Raw genomic sequence first — 16,431 nt, 5'->3', positions numbered from 1 at the left:
TATTTTTGGGAAACCCAGGGATTATCACCAGCTGTTTGAGAGGCTCAGTGCCAGAACCCTGCGGTTCAGTAACCTAATGTACTTGTTATTTGCTTAAAAGCCAACAAAAAAAGGAAAAATGGATACAAACATGTTTGAGAAAAAGAATCCAAATTCCTTTGCTTGAGACATAACAAGGAGGAAAATTATTTTGAAATCACCTAAAAAGGTTCAAGTAAACCCTAAAAAATGGGGAAGAAGCCAAGATCTGTCAGAACAAACCATTCTAGCCACTGAAAAAATATAGGGCAAGACACAAAGCTCAGTCAGCATGTCAGAGGCACTAATACTTTCTAGAGAAAGGTATCGTTAAGATGGCAAAAATTAAATGTTCAGAGATTTGGACCTACAGCATCTCCACTCACCTGCAATGCTGCAAACATCATCATTTCCTCCTCTGTGCACTCTATTTCTTCCAAAAGAATAGCCCATTTCGACTGCTCATAGAGTTGGTTGATTCTGATTGCATCATACTATGGGGACATGACCATATCATTTGTACAGGACCCTGCTTAAGGATTATAGCACATAGCTTTTTGTAGTCAAGTAATAAAATCCTGTCAAATCATTAAGGCTTTTGAATGCCTTCGTTTCTATTTGCTGTGTCAGTCTGAAATACCAGAGCTTGCATATGGCAGATGAAAACTTCCAGCCCACTAGGGAGCTAGTATATATCCAGCCATTAGTCACTCTCACTGCTATAAAGGAAAGTCATCACAAAGAAACCAGCTATCCTAAATCTGCTCAAATTGTTTGCCCAATCCTACACATTTTCCAGCCTCATTTGCAATTAAGCCTTTTGTCTTTGTTCTATCAACACTGCTTAACTAGTGGTGCTTCTAGATATAAGTAGGATGAAGTAGTGTCACCAAACAGTCATTCATTACCTAACAGTTCTGCAAAAGTTTGGGCTGGGTTGCCCATCAGATTATGACTGTTCCAATTTCCAACCCAAAAGGCAGGCATGTCCAAAATCCATTTCAGGGGCCTAATCTGGCCCGCCGGTCGGTTTAATCCGGCCCCTGTGGCAGTTTATTTCCCGGGGTAAAATCCTTTTAAAAAGCTCAACAACGTCAATCCTAAAAAAAGGGCAACAACTTTGGTCGGCCCTTCGCTTCATCAAATCTGGCCCTCTTTGAAAAAAGTTTGGACACCAATGCCATAAGGAGAGGGAGCCCAGCAGATAATACCTTCCGGAAGCCACAAGTTTTTGTTTGTCTAATTCAGAAGCACTCTCTGTTTCCCCCCGCCTTGCCTTCTGTCACTTCAGTTATACCCCCCAAAGGGTCAAAATTCATTGCTAGCCTGAATATTGGAAAAATAAACATTTAATTTTCACAAGACACATACCAAATTATTCCACTAGCTTAATTAAATCCATATGCAGAATCAGCGTTTCCTCTCTAGAACCTGAAGCGCAACCGTGCTATTGGTATGGATTCCGCTTCTAAGCAGGCAAGAATTGCAGAGCCGTCAAGCCTGTGCAGTATTACTGGGTTTAGAACACTTTGGCTCCTTTCCCCTCCTTACAGTACACGTGTGTCGTGCATGCCCTTTTCTGTCTCTCCATCACAGACACTGAAAATCCTGCAGAAGATATCCCAGCACACATAGCATTATACCTTAGGATTCAAATCAAAGAAGCTGTAGTACTTAAACCGAAGAAGTAAGGCTTCATTCTCCTTCACATCCTGCTCCATAAGTGACCTTGAAGAATCCAGCCACCTGCCAACACACAAAGAAAGTGCTGGCTTAGTCATTTCAAATGATGTTTTTCCCCTCTTCTTCTTCAAAATATAAGCTGCTTAAATAAGCTTTCAAAACCTACCCCTGGTTGATCTTGGCCTTATCCAGAAGCGCCTGTGGTTTATACATTTTGGCTAAGATTTCTGGGGAGGTGATGGGCTGGCTGACGGCAAGTATGCCTGGATTCCCTTCTGATAAAGCACTATCTCCAAACCAAGCTGAAGTTGGCGACAAAGGACTCCCATCATGTGAATCGTAAGTTGGCGTCATGGTTTTGCTATAAAGCCCTGGGCTTGAATAAATGCTTCCTAATTTGAGAGAAGAGAATTGGAACAAAGTTATCATTAGAATAAAAGACAGCATTTTGTTTCACTGAATGAAGAACAAATAGACAAGCGAAGCGTTCCGCAAAGAAATTTAAGTGTGCAAGGAGCAGGGAGCACAGGAGTTTGAGTGACAGGCAAATTTGGCTCCCATTTCCATCATATCACAAAAAGCAAGAACTTGCATCTCAAGATGCTCACTGGAGTTCATACATTTCCCCATGATCTGTGAATCTGTACTTTACATTATCATAAAGCAGATACTGCTTGCAGGAGAGTAAGTAACTGATGCTTCTAGGGCTCTGCTTCTGATATAATGTTAAAATCAAAACTATATTTTGATTTAATATTACTAAGCCACTTTTCCAACAACATGGTCAAACTCAAAGCATCCCCCAACAATATCAATATCCTAAATAATTGTTCAATGGGAAAAGACGACCCAGAATTGCATTTCCATGCTTTGTAAGTAGAGCAAAAAACTAAGAACATCCCGTAGCGTGAGGATTTTCAGACTCGTGTAGATGAGAGGTAGGAAAACAGTCAAAAGAAAAGTCACAGGAGATGAAGTCCTACCCACATGGGGCTCACCTTTCACTGGGCCGATGTAAAGAACATCAGAGCCTATAGAGAAGGAAAGAAAGGAAGTCAGAAGGTAAGATGAAGACGCAGAAAGAAGCAGAAATAAGAATAGCAGGGGTGAAAAACAGGCAGGGGTGAAAAACAGGCAGAGATGTTCAAGGGTGCAACTGAGCACATGACACATGTGAAGAGGTCTGAACTGTACACCGGATGGCAGGTGAAACAGTAAAATAAAGCCTACAGGCAGTAATTTTATTATGGCAATGTGTATCAAGTGACAATGCAAAACAGCAGAAATCTAAAAGATCAATAGTATACGCCTGTAACAGTGTTTTTAGCACCAAGCGCCCATGTTGGAAAATCAGTGCTGTGAAATTAGAGCAGACTGTTGTCAGGCTGGGTAAGTCCATTTCCACCCAGTCCTCCAGGAAAATGAGGACTTGGCCAAGATGAGCAGTATTACTTCTATCTGACAAGGGAGGAAATACAAAACTCCTGCTTCGTCATCTTTTGCCTATACACGCAATGGAAGGAAATGAAGTAGTCTGTTCATTACTTCCCTTGCTTGGCAATTATCTCAGTGCTTTTGCAAACATTATCCAGAACACTGGAAAGTGGAAATAGTTTTGCCTTTCCTTCTTCTTCTTTTTTTACTGAGCAACTGGGTAAGAATTCTGCCTGACTGCTACTCTTTATAAATACCAAAGAAAAGGACTCTGCATCTTTTGGTTGGGGGGGGGGGGGAGAAAGGAGAGTATGGTAAGATGCTTATTTGTAAATGTATAAAAATCCTTATATGTCAATACAGCTTTGTTTAGGGAGCCATTTGTAGCAGTTAGTTTTCACCTAACACACAACCAACTGAGTTAATACACAGGATAGCAGAACTCTTGAAAAACAGGCTGAGTTTTCACTTTTTCACGTAAAAGCTGTACATTGCACAGAAACTCTCCATGGGAAATGAAGATGATGAAGTCACGGCATAAGGACTTTACCACTTCAGAAACGAGTATCTGAAGCAGCCCTCGCTGAAGGCAGTAAAGAGTTTCCCTTTTCTTGGCTGAACTCTGAGAAACAAACACGGCTGCCTGGATTTCAGCATGCGGCTCCCCAGGCTCAAAACCAACTCTTCTTAAAATAGTTCTCGAGTGTCTAAGCTGCACAATCTCTTTGTGGTGAGCTTCTTATAACCGCTTGCTATACATGTGTTGCAAAGCTCATTCTTCAGAGTTTTAGAATATTTGCCATTATTCTGTGTTAAATTTAAAAGCCTGGTTTAAGCCTCCTTTATGCAGCGACCCACCTCCTGCTATTAGGGAGATCAATAAAAGTACCACATTTTTCGCTCTATAAGACGCATCCGACCATAGGACGCACCTAGTTTTAGAGGGGGAGAACAAGAAAAATTCTCTCCCTCTCTGCGCAGCGCCCCTTCAGCGAAGCGGCAGGAGAAACGGAGCCCCTTCCATTTCTCCTCCTGCTTCGTTGAAGGGGCGCTGCGGAGAGGGAAAGCTGCGCAGCGCCTCTCCAGCGAAGCGAAGCCAAGAGAGCAAGAGGGATCGGTGCGCACCGATCCCTCTTGCTCTCCTGTAGGAGGCTTCATGTTGCTTTCACTGAAGCCATGGAGCCTGCATTCGCTCCATAAGACGCACACACATTTCCCCTTAATTTTTGGAGGGGGGAAAGTGTGTCTTATAGAGCAAAAAATACGGTATGCACCTTAGGATAGGGGTAGGCAGACGGTAGATTGTGATACTTCTTCTACAAGGTGGGAGTGAGAAATTTTGCCTCTTGAGACCCTTAAGGGTTGGAATTCTCTAAGTTCATTTTGCTCCCACTCAACAGAACTGAAAGCTTCACTAGACTTTCGCTAGAGTTTGCTTGGATAGTCTAGTCCAACACTAACATTAACATTAAACCTTCCTTAAATAAAGAAAATGATTCTGTTTGCAGTAGAGGATCCAGGGTCTTATTAACAGCAGAAGTAGAAATTCAAAGAGCTGGCTTCCCATGTGCATCATTAAGATGGTGCTGCCACTGCTCCAATCAGTTTAAATCTATTTAATTTCTGGGTGTCCAGATTAGCTTCTGATCATTTGGAAATTTTGCAACTCCAGTCTATTGTTTTTTAAAGGAACTTGTACTATACACTCTCAACAAGCAGAACTTGAGTCAAGATTAGCCCCCAAAGAGCCAATTTTGTGCCAAAAGTATTTAATAGTACAGAAGCAGCAGGGGGAAATATTCTCTCTCTCTCTCAACATAATATTTTACTAATTTGTAGTAAAATAACACCAATCAATTCCAACAAAACCTGTAGATTATTGAATGCTTATATTAATCACATATTAAAAGAAAAGTCAAGCAGGGCCACTGTCTAATACTGAATCACTGGAAGCGTCTTCGAAGTCTCAGCTATCTGTGATGTGGTTTCTCCATAAGTAAACTTGAGTGGCTGGAGATCTTATATTAACATAATTTCTATAGACATAGTTGAGATATAGGGACCATACCTTACCAATATGGCCATGTTTAGTTTGACCTCTAACAACCCTTCTGTGTTGTGTAAGGGGCTCAGAAACACCCGCTTTCACACCCAACACCTGGTGGCCTTGTAACATATACGTTTCTGTAAAGAGCTGCAAACTGCGAAGCCACCTCTGGCTTGATCTAAAAGAACCCCAAAATATATTTAGAATATGAGAGCAGCAGTGGCTGAGGACTTAAGTTCAGTATTTGTTCAGCTGTGGAGTAAATAGGCAGCAGCAGGGGTGGATTTTAAGAAGCTGAAACTGAATTTAACTACCACTAGAAGAACACACTAGTGTAGGTGTGTGGAAAGCCTTTGCTGAACTACAACTCCCATCACCCCTGGCTATTAGCCATGTATGCTGGGGTTGCTGGGAGTTGTAATTTAGCAACACCTGGACAGCCAAAATCCCATACCCACCTGCAACAATGTTTCCTCTGAAGCATAGTTCTCATTCACTGCTGTAAATCTAATAACATATAAGGATTGTAAACTATTTTTTCTAACAATACTGTGAGGAAAGTCGCCATTACTTTTATTTTACAGATGGAGAATACAAGCTGGGAGTGGGAGAGACTTGTTCAGCTTATAGACACCAGAGGTGAGGAATCTCATGCCTTGGGCGCAGAATACAGCCCTCCAAGCCTCTCTAGATAGATCCTGGACTCTCCCCCTAGAATCACTGGTCCACACCCTCTGAGTGTTTTACCTGGTTGGATTCTATGAAAGGACTTTGAGCTTAGTTCCGTTGCGTTACTGAAAACAAATTCCTAGGCTTAGAATGGGCTCAGAGGCAGGCTGCTATTTAATTCTACATATGTTTGGCACTTGTCCGTGTTTTATAGAGCTTTGGATTTTAGTGAACACACACACACACACACACACACACACACACACGCCATCCCTGCCTTAGGACGAAACTGTACAGTATAAGAATTTTAAATTGGAACATAAATTGCTCTATTACAGCACGAAGAGGGTTTTTATGCAGAACACATAAGTACGTAAGAATAGCCTGCTGGATCAGGCCAATGGCCCATTTATTCCAGCATCTGGTTCTCACAATAACCAATCATATGCCTGTGGGAACTCACAAGGAGGCTCCCAGCAAAGCAGCCCTCTCCCCTTCTGTGGTTTCCAGTAACGGGCATTCAGAAGCAAGGCTGTCTCCAACTGTGGAGGCAGAGAATAGCTATCCTGGCTAGTAGCCATTGAGATCCCTCTCCTCCATGAATTTGTGCCCTCCTCTTTTAAAGGGTGGTGGTCATCACCACCTCCTAGACGAGTGAGTTCTGCAGTTTGACTATGTGCTGCGTGAAAAAGCCCTTTCTTTGATCTGTCCTAAGTCTTCCAGTAACTTACAGCTTCTCTGAATGTCCACGAGTTCTACTGTTATGAGAGGAGAACATCTTTTCTCTATTCCTTTTCTCCACGCCACACATTCTTTTATAAGCTTCTATCATGTTGCCTCGTACTTGCCTTTCCTCTAAACTAAAAACCCAGGCAAAGGCCTGTAGCCTGGAACAGGTGTGTGATAGCACTGGAGCCTGAAGGACGACGACAACTGGAATCCAACCGCCACCGAGAAAGGCTGCTGGGATTCTAAGGAAGCCAGCTGCTTCTGCACAACCATCCTGCAGCTCACACAGGAGTCAATTCACTGTGCAACTGATTATTCCAATCTGCATTTATTTCAAGGAAGGCTGTAAAGAAGCAGTGCTTAATAGCTTGCGGCTGCAAAATGAGATGCCTATGCACAACAACCCACCTCCCAGGTATTCCATTTCTTCCCATTTTTGCTTTAGAAATGTTCCCACTTGGAAATTAAGAGGCATTCCTCCTTGACAAATTGTTTTTCTAAAAAACCCACAATGCTATCAATGTACACTGCACTTTCTAGAGTAAAAAAAAAAAGGTAAACAAAACAAAATAGAACAGTCTTTGTCAAAACAAGTCTTTCAAAAGCAGGCAAGTTAAGACAGACATGAGAGCAAATGCAATCACACGCTACTTGAAACCGATAGAGGTTCTTCCGTATCCTTTTTCTCTTGCAGCTTTTAAAGCAATACCCTCAACAGTTTAGGACTTTGCCCTTGCTGCTACCGCATTTCATTTGGTGGCAATTCTATGTCCTTTATTAACCATTTGGAGAATTAGACCCCCATCTGCACAATACAGTCATACCTTGGGTTTCAAATGCTTCAGGTTGCGCGTTTTCAGTTTGTGCACCGCGCCGAACCCAGAAGTACTGGGACAGGTTACTTCTGGGTTTCGGCGCTCGCGCAGAAATACTAAATCACGCTTTGCGCATAAGTGCCGGATCGCGATCCATGCATGTGCAGACGCGATGCTGCGGGTTGCGAACGTGCCTCCCGCACGGATCACTTTCACAACCTGAGCGTCCACTGTACATCTAAAATTGTGTCACACAACTTTAAGCAAAGAGTCCTGGGAGCTGCAGCTTGTTACAGGTCTGACAGTGCTTAGGAGCCCCCCTATTCCCATCAGAGAGCTACAATTCTTGGAGTTCCCCTGGAAGAAGAATTAATAACCCACTCTTGAGAACTGTAGCTCTAAGAGGCAAATGGATTCTCCTTACACAAATTTGTGATTCTGCTTTAAAAGTATAGTGCCTAGGGGTTCTTAGTTGGTGAAACTGTAGAATCAACAGCATTCCAGAACAGAGGGCTGACCTGCAATTTGAGCAAAAGCGGGTCACGGAATCTTGGCTTCCACTTCACTGCAAAGAAGGGATACTGAGAATTTGCAGGGGAGAGCAAATGAGCCACCAACCCCACCACAGCTGCCCTTCGCTTGCAAATCACACTCCCCTGTTCTTCTATCTATGCTCTGCTTTGCAGTGGAAAAGCAACAGCCAGTGAATTTAGAATCTCTCAGTAGACTGACACTTAGGGGGAAGGCTTTTTCTTCTACAGGTTTGTTTGGATCTATAGGAAAGTCATCCATTTTTCTCTCTTGGGGGGAAAACTAGACATTGCACTGGAGGTATAAAAAAATTCCTTCCTGTAGCACCTTAAAGACCAACTAAGTTAGTTCTTGGTATAAGCTTTCGTGTGCATGCACACTTCTTCAGATACACTGAAACAGAAGTTACCAGATCCTTCTATATATTGAGAAGGTGGGGAGGGGTATTACTTAGAAGGGTGGTGGGAATCGGAGATTGGCAGATAGCTGAGATGAGCCTGTTGACGACTCTTAACGACTGTAATAGGTCTTACAGGAAAAGGCAAGGGGTGAGAAGGTGAGAAATGGCTTAGTCATGTATAATGAGATAAGAATCCGATGTCTCTGTTCAGACCAGGTTTCTCCATTGTTTCAAGTTTGGTAATGAGTTGTAATTCAGCAGCTTCTCTTTCCAGTCCATTTCTGAAATTCCTTTGTAGTAAAACAGCTGCTTTGAGATCTTGTATAGAATGTCCTGGGAGATTGAAGTGTTCTCCTACTGGTTTCTCTGTTTTGTGATTCTTGATGTCAGATTTATGTCCGTTTATTCTTTGGCATAAGGTTTGGCCTGTTTGTCCAATATAGAGAGCTGAAGGACACTGTTGGCATTTGATGGCATACACAATGTTAGACGATGAGCAATTAAATAGTCCCGAGATGGTATGTGTGATGTTGTTGGGGCCAGTAATGGTGTTGTCCGGGTGTATGTGGCAGCAAAGTTGGCATCTGGGTTTATTGCAGGCTCTGGTGCCAGTGTCCGTGTTAAGTCTGGTTGTAGTATTATTGTGGGTTAGGAGTTGTTTAAGATTGGGTGGCTGTCTGTAGGCAATGAAAGGTCTTCCTCCCAGAGCTTGAGAAAGAGAACTGTCATTGTCCAGGAGAGGTTGTAGATCTCTGATGATGCGTTGAACTGTTTTAACTTGGGAGCTGTATGTGATGACTAGTGGAGTTCTGTTATTTTCTTTTTTGGGTCTGTCTTGCAGCAAGTTCTCTCTGGGTATCAGTCTGGCTCTGTTGATCTGTTGATCAGCCAGACTGATACCCAGAGAGAACTTGCTGCAAGACAGACCCAAAAAAGAAAATAACAGAACTCCACTAGTCATCACATACAGCTCCCAAGTTAAAACAGTTCAACGCATCATCAGAGATCTACAACCTCTCCTGGACAATGACAGTTCTCTTTCTCAAGCTCTGGGAGGAAGACCTTTCATTGCCTACAGACAGCCACCCAATCTTAAACAACTCCTAACCCACAATAATACTACAACCAGACTTAACACGGACACTGGCACCAGAGCCTGCAATAAACCCAGATGCCAACTTTGCTGCCACATACACCCGGACAACACCATTACTGGCCCCAACAACATCACACATACCATCTCGGGACTATTTAATTGCTCATCGTCTAACATTGTGTATGCCATCAAATGCCAACAGTGTCCTTCAGCTCTCTATATTGGACAAACAGGCCAAACCTTACGCCAAAGAATAAACGGACATAAATCTGACATCAAGAATCACAAAACAGAGAAACCAGTAGGAGAACACTTCAATCTCCCAGGACATTCTATACAAGATCTCAAAGTAGCTGTTTTACTACAAAGGAATTTCAGAAATAGACTGGAAAGAGAAGCTGCTGAATTACAACTCATTACCAAACTTAAAACAATAGAGAAACCTGGTCTGAACAGAGACATCGGATTCTTATCTCATTATACATGACTAAGCCATTTCTCACCTTCTCACCCCTTGCCTTTTCCTGTAAGACCTATTACAGTCGTTAAGAGTCGTCAACAGGCTCATCTCAGCTATCTGCCAATCTCCGATTCCCACCACCCTTCTAAGTAATACCCCTCCCCACCTTCTCAATATATAGAAGGATCTGGTAACTTCTGTTTCAGTGTATCTGAAGAAGTGTGCATGCACACGAAAGCTTATACCAAGAACTAACTTAGTTGGTCTTTAAGGTGCTACAGGAAGGAATTTTTTTATTTCGACTATGGCAGACCAACACGGCTACCCATCTGTCACTGGAGGTATGTTACCATATCCCAGTGGTTTTAACTCTCTCTCTTAAATCTGAAGCTGCTACAATCAGGAAGTGAGGGAAGTAAGGAGAGACTCGCTGCTTAAAAAACCTTCCCTCCTCCAGCCATTTTCCTCACTCAAAAGCTTCTCCCCACAGACCTAACTTATTTTCCACCAACATGGGAAAAGTTACTCCTTTCTCTTCTCCTGAGTAGAAAAGCAGCTGGGGTTACATGTATGCAATTCCGGACAGAAATACAACCTTCTCTCCTCTGGTTAGGTATCCTACAGTCCTGACAGTGGCCTCACACAATGCTTTCATTTAACAATGCTGGGAGACTTGTTTTCCTTTGTTTTCTGTATGATATCTAGTTTGGCCCTTAATGACACTTTGCATAGCAGGTCTCATGCTGAACTCAACTGTGTTTGTCATGACACTTAGCCAAGTGCCACAATCTCTCTCTCTCTCTCTCTCTCTCTCTCTCTGTGTGTGTGTGTGTGTGTGTGTGTGTGTTCTCTCCTCCCTATTAATGGATTTTGTTTTTTGTTTTTTGTTTTTTTAAATCTTGCTTCTCTCTCATATTTTGAGCAAAAGCACTCTTTACAAAGCAACTAACCAATTTATTTACAATTCTGGGTTTTGTGGAGGAATGCCAAGGGCAGGAGAGGACAGACTACAAAGCAGGATTGCTAAATTGCTCCCTTCAGTTTATCTGATCTTTGAAGCACTGTGATAAAACAAAACAAAAAAGCCACAATGGTGAAGAGGGGAGGGGAGGGGAGCCAGGGTGTGATCCTTGGAGAGCAATATCCTCCCAAGGACTGAAGACCTAGTGTTGAGAAATCCTGAGACACCCCCCCCCTTATCATTAAGCAGGTCAAAGAATCCAAGCCATTAGCAACAGAAGCAGGAAAACAAACACACACAGACACACAGCGCAACTTAGAAAACAAAATTCATAACATCTGAACTTTCACATTTTAAGATAGGGATGGACAACATTCTCCAGAATTCTTGTGTGGTCTGCAGAGACATGGCCAGAACCCAAGATTCATTCTGATGCTTAAGTAATTTTATAGAGTTCCCATTAACTGAAATCATTTTTTTCAACTCTTACAAAAATAATGATTTCTTTCCATGATCAGGATTTCCCCCTCTCCCAGGAATGACCCATATCCTACCCCCCACAGTTGAGGGTTGTCGTCTACATAACATCTCTATCCCAAGGTTACGTGCAAAGTCTCCAGCCACTAAATAATTCAAACCAAAACAGTTATGCAATTCAGTAAGCTGCATGAAACCCAAATGTACGAATGAATACACAGCACACACATGGAGGCCCCTGGTCACAGTGCATTTCTGACCTGATAGCCAGTCGTGAAAAAGTAGCTCCCTCTCTGTTACCAACTGTGGCACGTAGGGAATTGGGACTGCGTGGGATTTCATTCTAGATCAACAACTCATTTTAATGAAGTCATGGCAGGTAAAAGTTCGTGGCCTTAAACTGGGTTGCAGTGGGCGGCAAGAAGGTATGTAACTGGCAAGAATGTATTTGTTATTCATTCTAATAAGCAACAGCGAAGAATGCTCTTTGGAAATGAGTGACTGTCGGGCTTGTGGCTTAATGCCAAGGGCCAAATTACTACCTTTAAATGAACTGTGTATGAATACGAGTGTATATTAAATCCTCAGGCTAACAAGGTGTGCAAGAAGGGAGTGCTGCAAAGGTAAGTTGTAGCAAACCATTCATTATCCCCCGGCCAAATCTTTAATGTTTCTCAGAATCCAATTCTAAGACTTGCTGTAACGTATGTGGAGTGGAATGTACCGTTGTCTACGGCATGGCAACTTAACAAAACATCATGTCCCTGAACCAAAATTATGTGGCATGAGCAGATTTTTTTAAAGTAATCCACAGTGCGCTGCTGCAAAAGGAACTGAATCTTACATAATGCCTTGGGGTGTGCAACAAGTTGACATTCTCCTATCTGCATAGCAACTGCGAGCAGGTGTTGCGCTTGCGCATTTACCCCCTGCTCTTCCGCACAACCCTGGCATGATTACTGCATGCAGAACACCTCCTCATCCCTTGTCCACAGGTGGGGGTGGTGAAAAATCAGCCTAGGACTGATCAGAAGGTCGGCGGTTCAAATCCCCGCAATGGGGTGAGCTCCCGTTGCTCGGTCCCTGCTCCTGCCAACCTAGCAGTTCAAAAGCACATCAAAGTGCAAGTAGATAAATAGGTACCGCTACAGCAGGAAGGTAAACGGCGTTTCCGTGCGCTGCTCTGGTTCGCCAGAAGCGGCTTAGTCATGCTGGCCACATGACCCGGAAGCTGTACGCCGGCTCCCTCGGCCAATAAAGTGAGATGAGTGCCGCAACCCCAGAGTCGGCCACGACTGGACCTAATGGTCAGGGGTCCCTTTACCTTTACCTATGCAGCGTTAGTGAGGGACTCAAGCATGTTTTACTCACATGGCTCGCTTCCTCCATGAATTTGCCTAATGCTTGAAAAAATAATAATTTAAAAACAGAACAAAACCCACTGCTGCTCACCACCAGGTTTCCAGCCAGGCAATCTTCCATCCAGAAATTGGAACAGCTGTGATGGGAGATCATGGATGAGGTGATTACCCAGAGCTGCAGCTTCGTGGTACAAGATTTGCACACAGAAAATAGTTCAGCCTCCAGGTTGACTGCACTGACTGGTAGTGGCTCTCTAAGGTTTCAGACAGGGACATTCCTAGCCTGCTGGGGATTGTACCTGGGACCTTCTGAATGCAAAGCACATGCTCTACAGCTGAGGTACAGCCCTTCCCTATGGAGAATACTATATACAGAAATAGGTTTTAAAAACCAAGGAGAGAACCAATCATTCTAAACAATGATGTCTAAACAATCAATAGCCAGTTTTAATTACACTGGTAACCTACTCAATGGACTTGAGGCAGGTAAGAGCAATTCTAGATTAACAGGTAGGGTTGGTTTGGGTTTTTTTACTTGTCTAATAGTAAAAATGTGCACAGGGGAACATGAGGAAAATGAAGCAAAAGGGGGAAGACATGAAAGGAGAACTTTTCAGAAAGAAAACAAACTAATCACTGTTCTAATACACAGACTAGTTTTGCAATTCCCCTTCCAAAGCACTCCCATTCTCTCAAAATAGGGTGAATTTCAGGAAACTATGCAAGGCATATGTTTTAAATTCTCACAACAGCATGTAGGGACTGGATCTCTTGTAATTTTAAGAATTTTTTTAGTTTTAATTATTTCTTGGAAGGATCAATGCACGCTGGAAAGCTCTATGATGCTATCTTTAATTATGTATGCACGCTCAGAAGCATGGGGACAAAGGAAGAATATCGAGATGTAAAAACCTAATTGTGGTTGGTGACACAATGGCAGGAGTCTGTCCTATTGATTTCTGACTTCCTAGCAAGCATGCGGAGCCTTACTCACTTGAAGATGATCCTGCAGTAAAGCAGCAATCAAGAGTAAGTTTGACTTGAAGTCATTCACAGGGACATGACACCTCTAGCTGCCCCTTAAGATGAGGAGGCTGGCATTTTAAATGGAGCCAGACAGGAAAGATGTTTCAGGCATTAAGTTACTACTTGTGTTTACATCAGTAAAATGATCTGTTAGACATTTCTCCACAGGGGTTCCTTGGGACTGGCCCCAGCATGCCCTCTTCACACCTCAGAGTGTCTGATGTCAGTACTTCCTGCTGCCAACTAAGAAGGGGGTGCTGGTCCTCAAGCCAGCACACACTGCCTCACAATTAAAATTAGATGGTAGCTTTTGGCAGGACAGAAGGCTCCAGAAGCTAGAGATATGCAAAGAACCAATTCCTCATGGGGTTGCTTATAGCAGGTGCACCCATGACCCTAGCAGTCACTCTGCTGGAAACTGGTAAGACACAATTACTGCACCAACACACCCCTGTGACACTGGCTGCCTATAAAGCAGTATATTAAACTTAACCTAGCGTTAAATTTGAAGTTTAGTGTTGGTATTCAAGGCCCTGAAAGGTACATGTCCTAGGAGATTCCTCCAAGAATCTCAATCTGACCAAACCCCACCCCCACGTTGACGGATCCCAGCGTTGCATCTGAAAGCTTTTTAGAACAGAGCAATTTTCAGTGCGGAATTTGTTCCTTCCAGATGTCAGTGTTTTGTCAGAGGCCTTTCAAACATGAGGAAGACTGCAGAGAATCCACTGCATGTTTCTCATTAGGGCATTCTTTCCTTTTCCCACGTATCTGGTTTGGAAATTTATTTTTAAAAGCAGAGTACTATACAATTTTAATGATAAAATAACTATTGTCCCCCTTTAAAAATATTTCAAACACATTTTGTTGTTGCAGTTTCACATTTTAATGCTAAACACCCAGGGCTCCATTTGGTGGCTGGGATATAGGCAAACATCACTACTATTTTTTGTCAGTATCACCATCACCCACACTATGTGGGTGTTCAGAATGTCACATCCATACAACAGGGCTGTTCAATCCAGGGCTATTTCTCAAAATATCTGCAATGCCTGGAAACGTCCCATCGTCTTCAAATTCACAACTTCCATTCAGAAGCACCCTATCCAACTCTATAAACAAGCCAAGTCATAGCTTGTATGTAGGAAGAATCCATTATTAGACAGCCAGCAAAGAACATAGGGCTACTTTTTAATATATCTGCAGGCTGTGCTATTAAACCAACAAATACAGATAAAAACAAAAGTTTTTAAGCTTCCCATTATCCACTGGCAGGTGAAAGGAGAACTACTACTGCTTCTTATTACAGAAAACAGTTAGCACTTCTATTGACACAAAGCTAAGTTATTATCCACCGTATTGGGTGCAGAAATGATGAGCAGGTGTGGGGGGGGGGGGATCTGGGAACATACAAAGACATGTCCCCAGATTTGACGCTGCACCTAATGGACTGTTACCCATGCGCATGGCCAAATGGCTCAGTGAGTCAGGCACAATACTCAGATTAGCAGTTGTCACAGTGCCACTGTCTTAATTGTGGAACAGGGTGAGTCTCATTACCAAGCAGCATACAGCTCCTCAATGAATTCTGTAGATTTTAGCTGCAAGGCCATTTCCTGCAAGGCCATCAAGAGATTAGGTGTGACTGCATCTTTCCATTTAGCACCTGCTCCAGTTTCAGTTCTAAACTTTCTCTTCCTTAACATTCCCACCCACCCAGTGACATGTTTACATCGCTCGCCATACTTCTCTCCTTCCCCAACCTCTTATTATTCCTCTTGTTCCTCTAAAGCAAAATATAGGCTCCACCTGATCCAGGGGTGATTAATGGTCCTTCCAGCTCAAGTGTCTCATCTTCATACTGGTCATCCAGTTTTTTCTTTTTCTTCTTTGTGGGATCTCTGGGCTTCCTCAAAAGGGAGAGTTCCTCTGGATGTCTGATGTCTAAGAAAGAAGAATAGGAGATGATAGTTTAATCCTTGCAAGCGAACAGGATTGTTGTGGACCTCAGCAGCTGTTTGAAACATTTGTAAAAACTTTAAAGTAAAACTGAACCACTTCGTACTCACACAAAATTGGGTAGGGAAAACAATCTAGCTGTGTGTGTGTGTGTGTGTGTGTGTGTGTGTGTGTGTTGTTATGCCACTTCAATACATAGCCAACATCTACATGCCAACAGGTCATACAAACTGCATATGATTTTGAGAACATTCTCACCAGGCAATTCCAGAACCTCAGCTGAAATGACATCTGCCCCCAGAGGAATTCTGACCCACCACGAACAGTGGGGAGTTGATTTGATTTGGTTCTCTTAGTTGCAGTATTATAGCATCTTTCAGATATATTTACACAGGGAGCCATGCTCCAAAATCTTTGAGTACAACACTGGTTAGGTTAGCTTAGCCTACCCTCCCTCTTTATTACCAAACAAGGCAATTTGTATAACACCCTTGTTTATTTTAATCTTATGCAATATTTGTTTTGAGTTTTTTGTTGAATCAGATAAAAACTGTAACACCAGTTAAACCAGTGGTTCTTAACCTTTTTTGAGTCACTGGCCCCTTTCATAGAATCAAAGAATTGTAAATAGCATTTTCTGCACCCAGTTCACAAACCCCCTGAAGCCCATCCAAGGACGCTAAAGGGGTCCATGGATCACAGGGTAAGAACCCCTGAATTAAATGATGTACACTGAGCTTCTAGTTTTCCATTCAATGGTAAGTC

General features: G+C 42.8%; 1 protein-coding gene across 4 annotated transcripts in view; it reads right to left on the bottom strand.

The window, feature by feature from the left end:
* The window catches only part of FERMT2 (FERM domain containing kindlin 2), a 93,074-nt gene that overhangs the window by 23,949 nt on the left and 52,694 nt on the right, over positions 1 to 16,431 (bottom strand). For 2 of the 4 annotated variants that reach the window (XM_080974270.1, XM_080974271.1), the window contains exons 4-8: positions 15,517 to 15,651; positions 2,700 to 2,732; positions 1,868 to 2,093; positions 1,662 to 1,764; positions 405 to 512 (exon numbers count right to left, since the gene is read on the bottom strand). In XM_080974270.1, coding sequence (XP_080830396.1) covers positions 405 to 512; positions 1,662 to 1,764; positions 1,868 to 2,093; positions 2,700 to 2,732; positions 15,517 to 15,651 — 605 coding nt within the window. The remainder of the gene's footprint in view (positions 1 to 404; positions 513 to 1,661; positions 1,765 to 1,867; positions 2,094 to 2,699; positions 2,733 to 15,516; positions 15,652 to 16,431) is intronic. The other 2 variants (XM_080974272.1, XM_080974273.1) reach the window with 1 other exon arrangement.

The sequence above is a fragment of the Podarcis pityusensis genome (genome assembly GCF_964106645.2).
Source record: "Podarcis pityusensis genome assembly, chromosome: 1".
Classification (NCBI taxonomy): domain Eukaryota; kingdom Metazoa; phylum Chordata; class Lepidosauria; order Squamata; family Lacertidae; genus Podarcis; species Podarcis pityusensis.
This window is presented reverse-complemented; position numbering and strand designations above follow the sequence as displayed.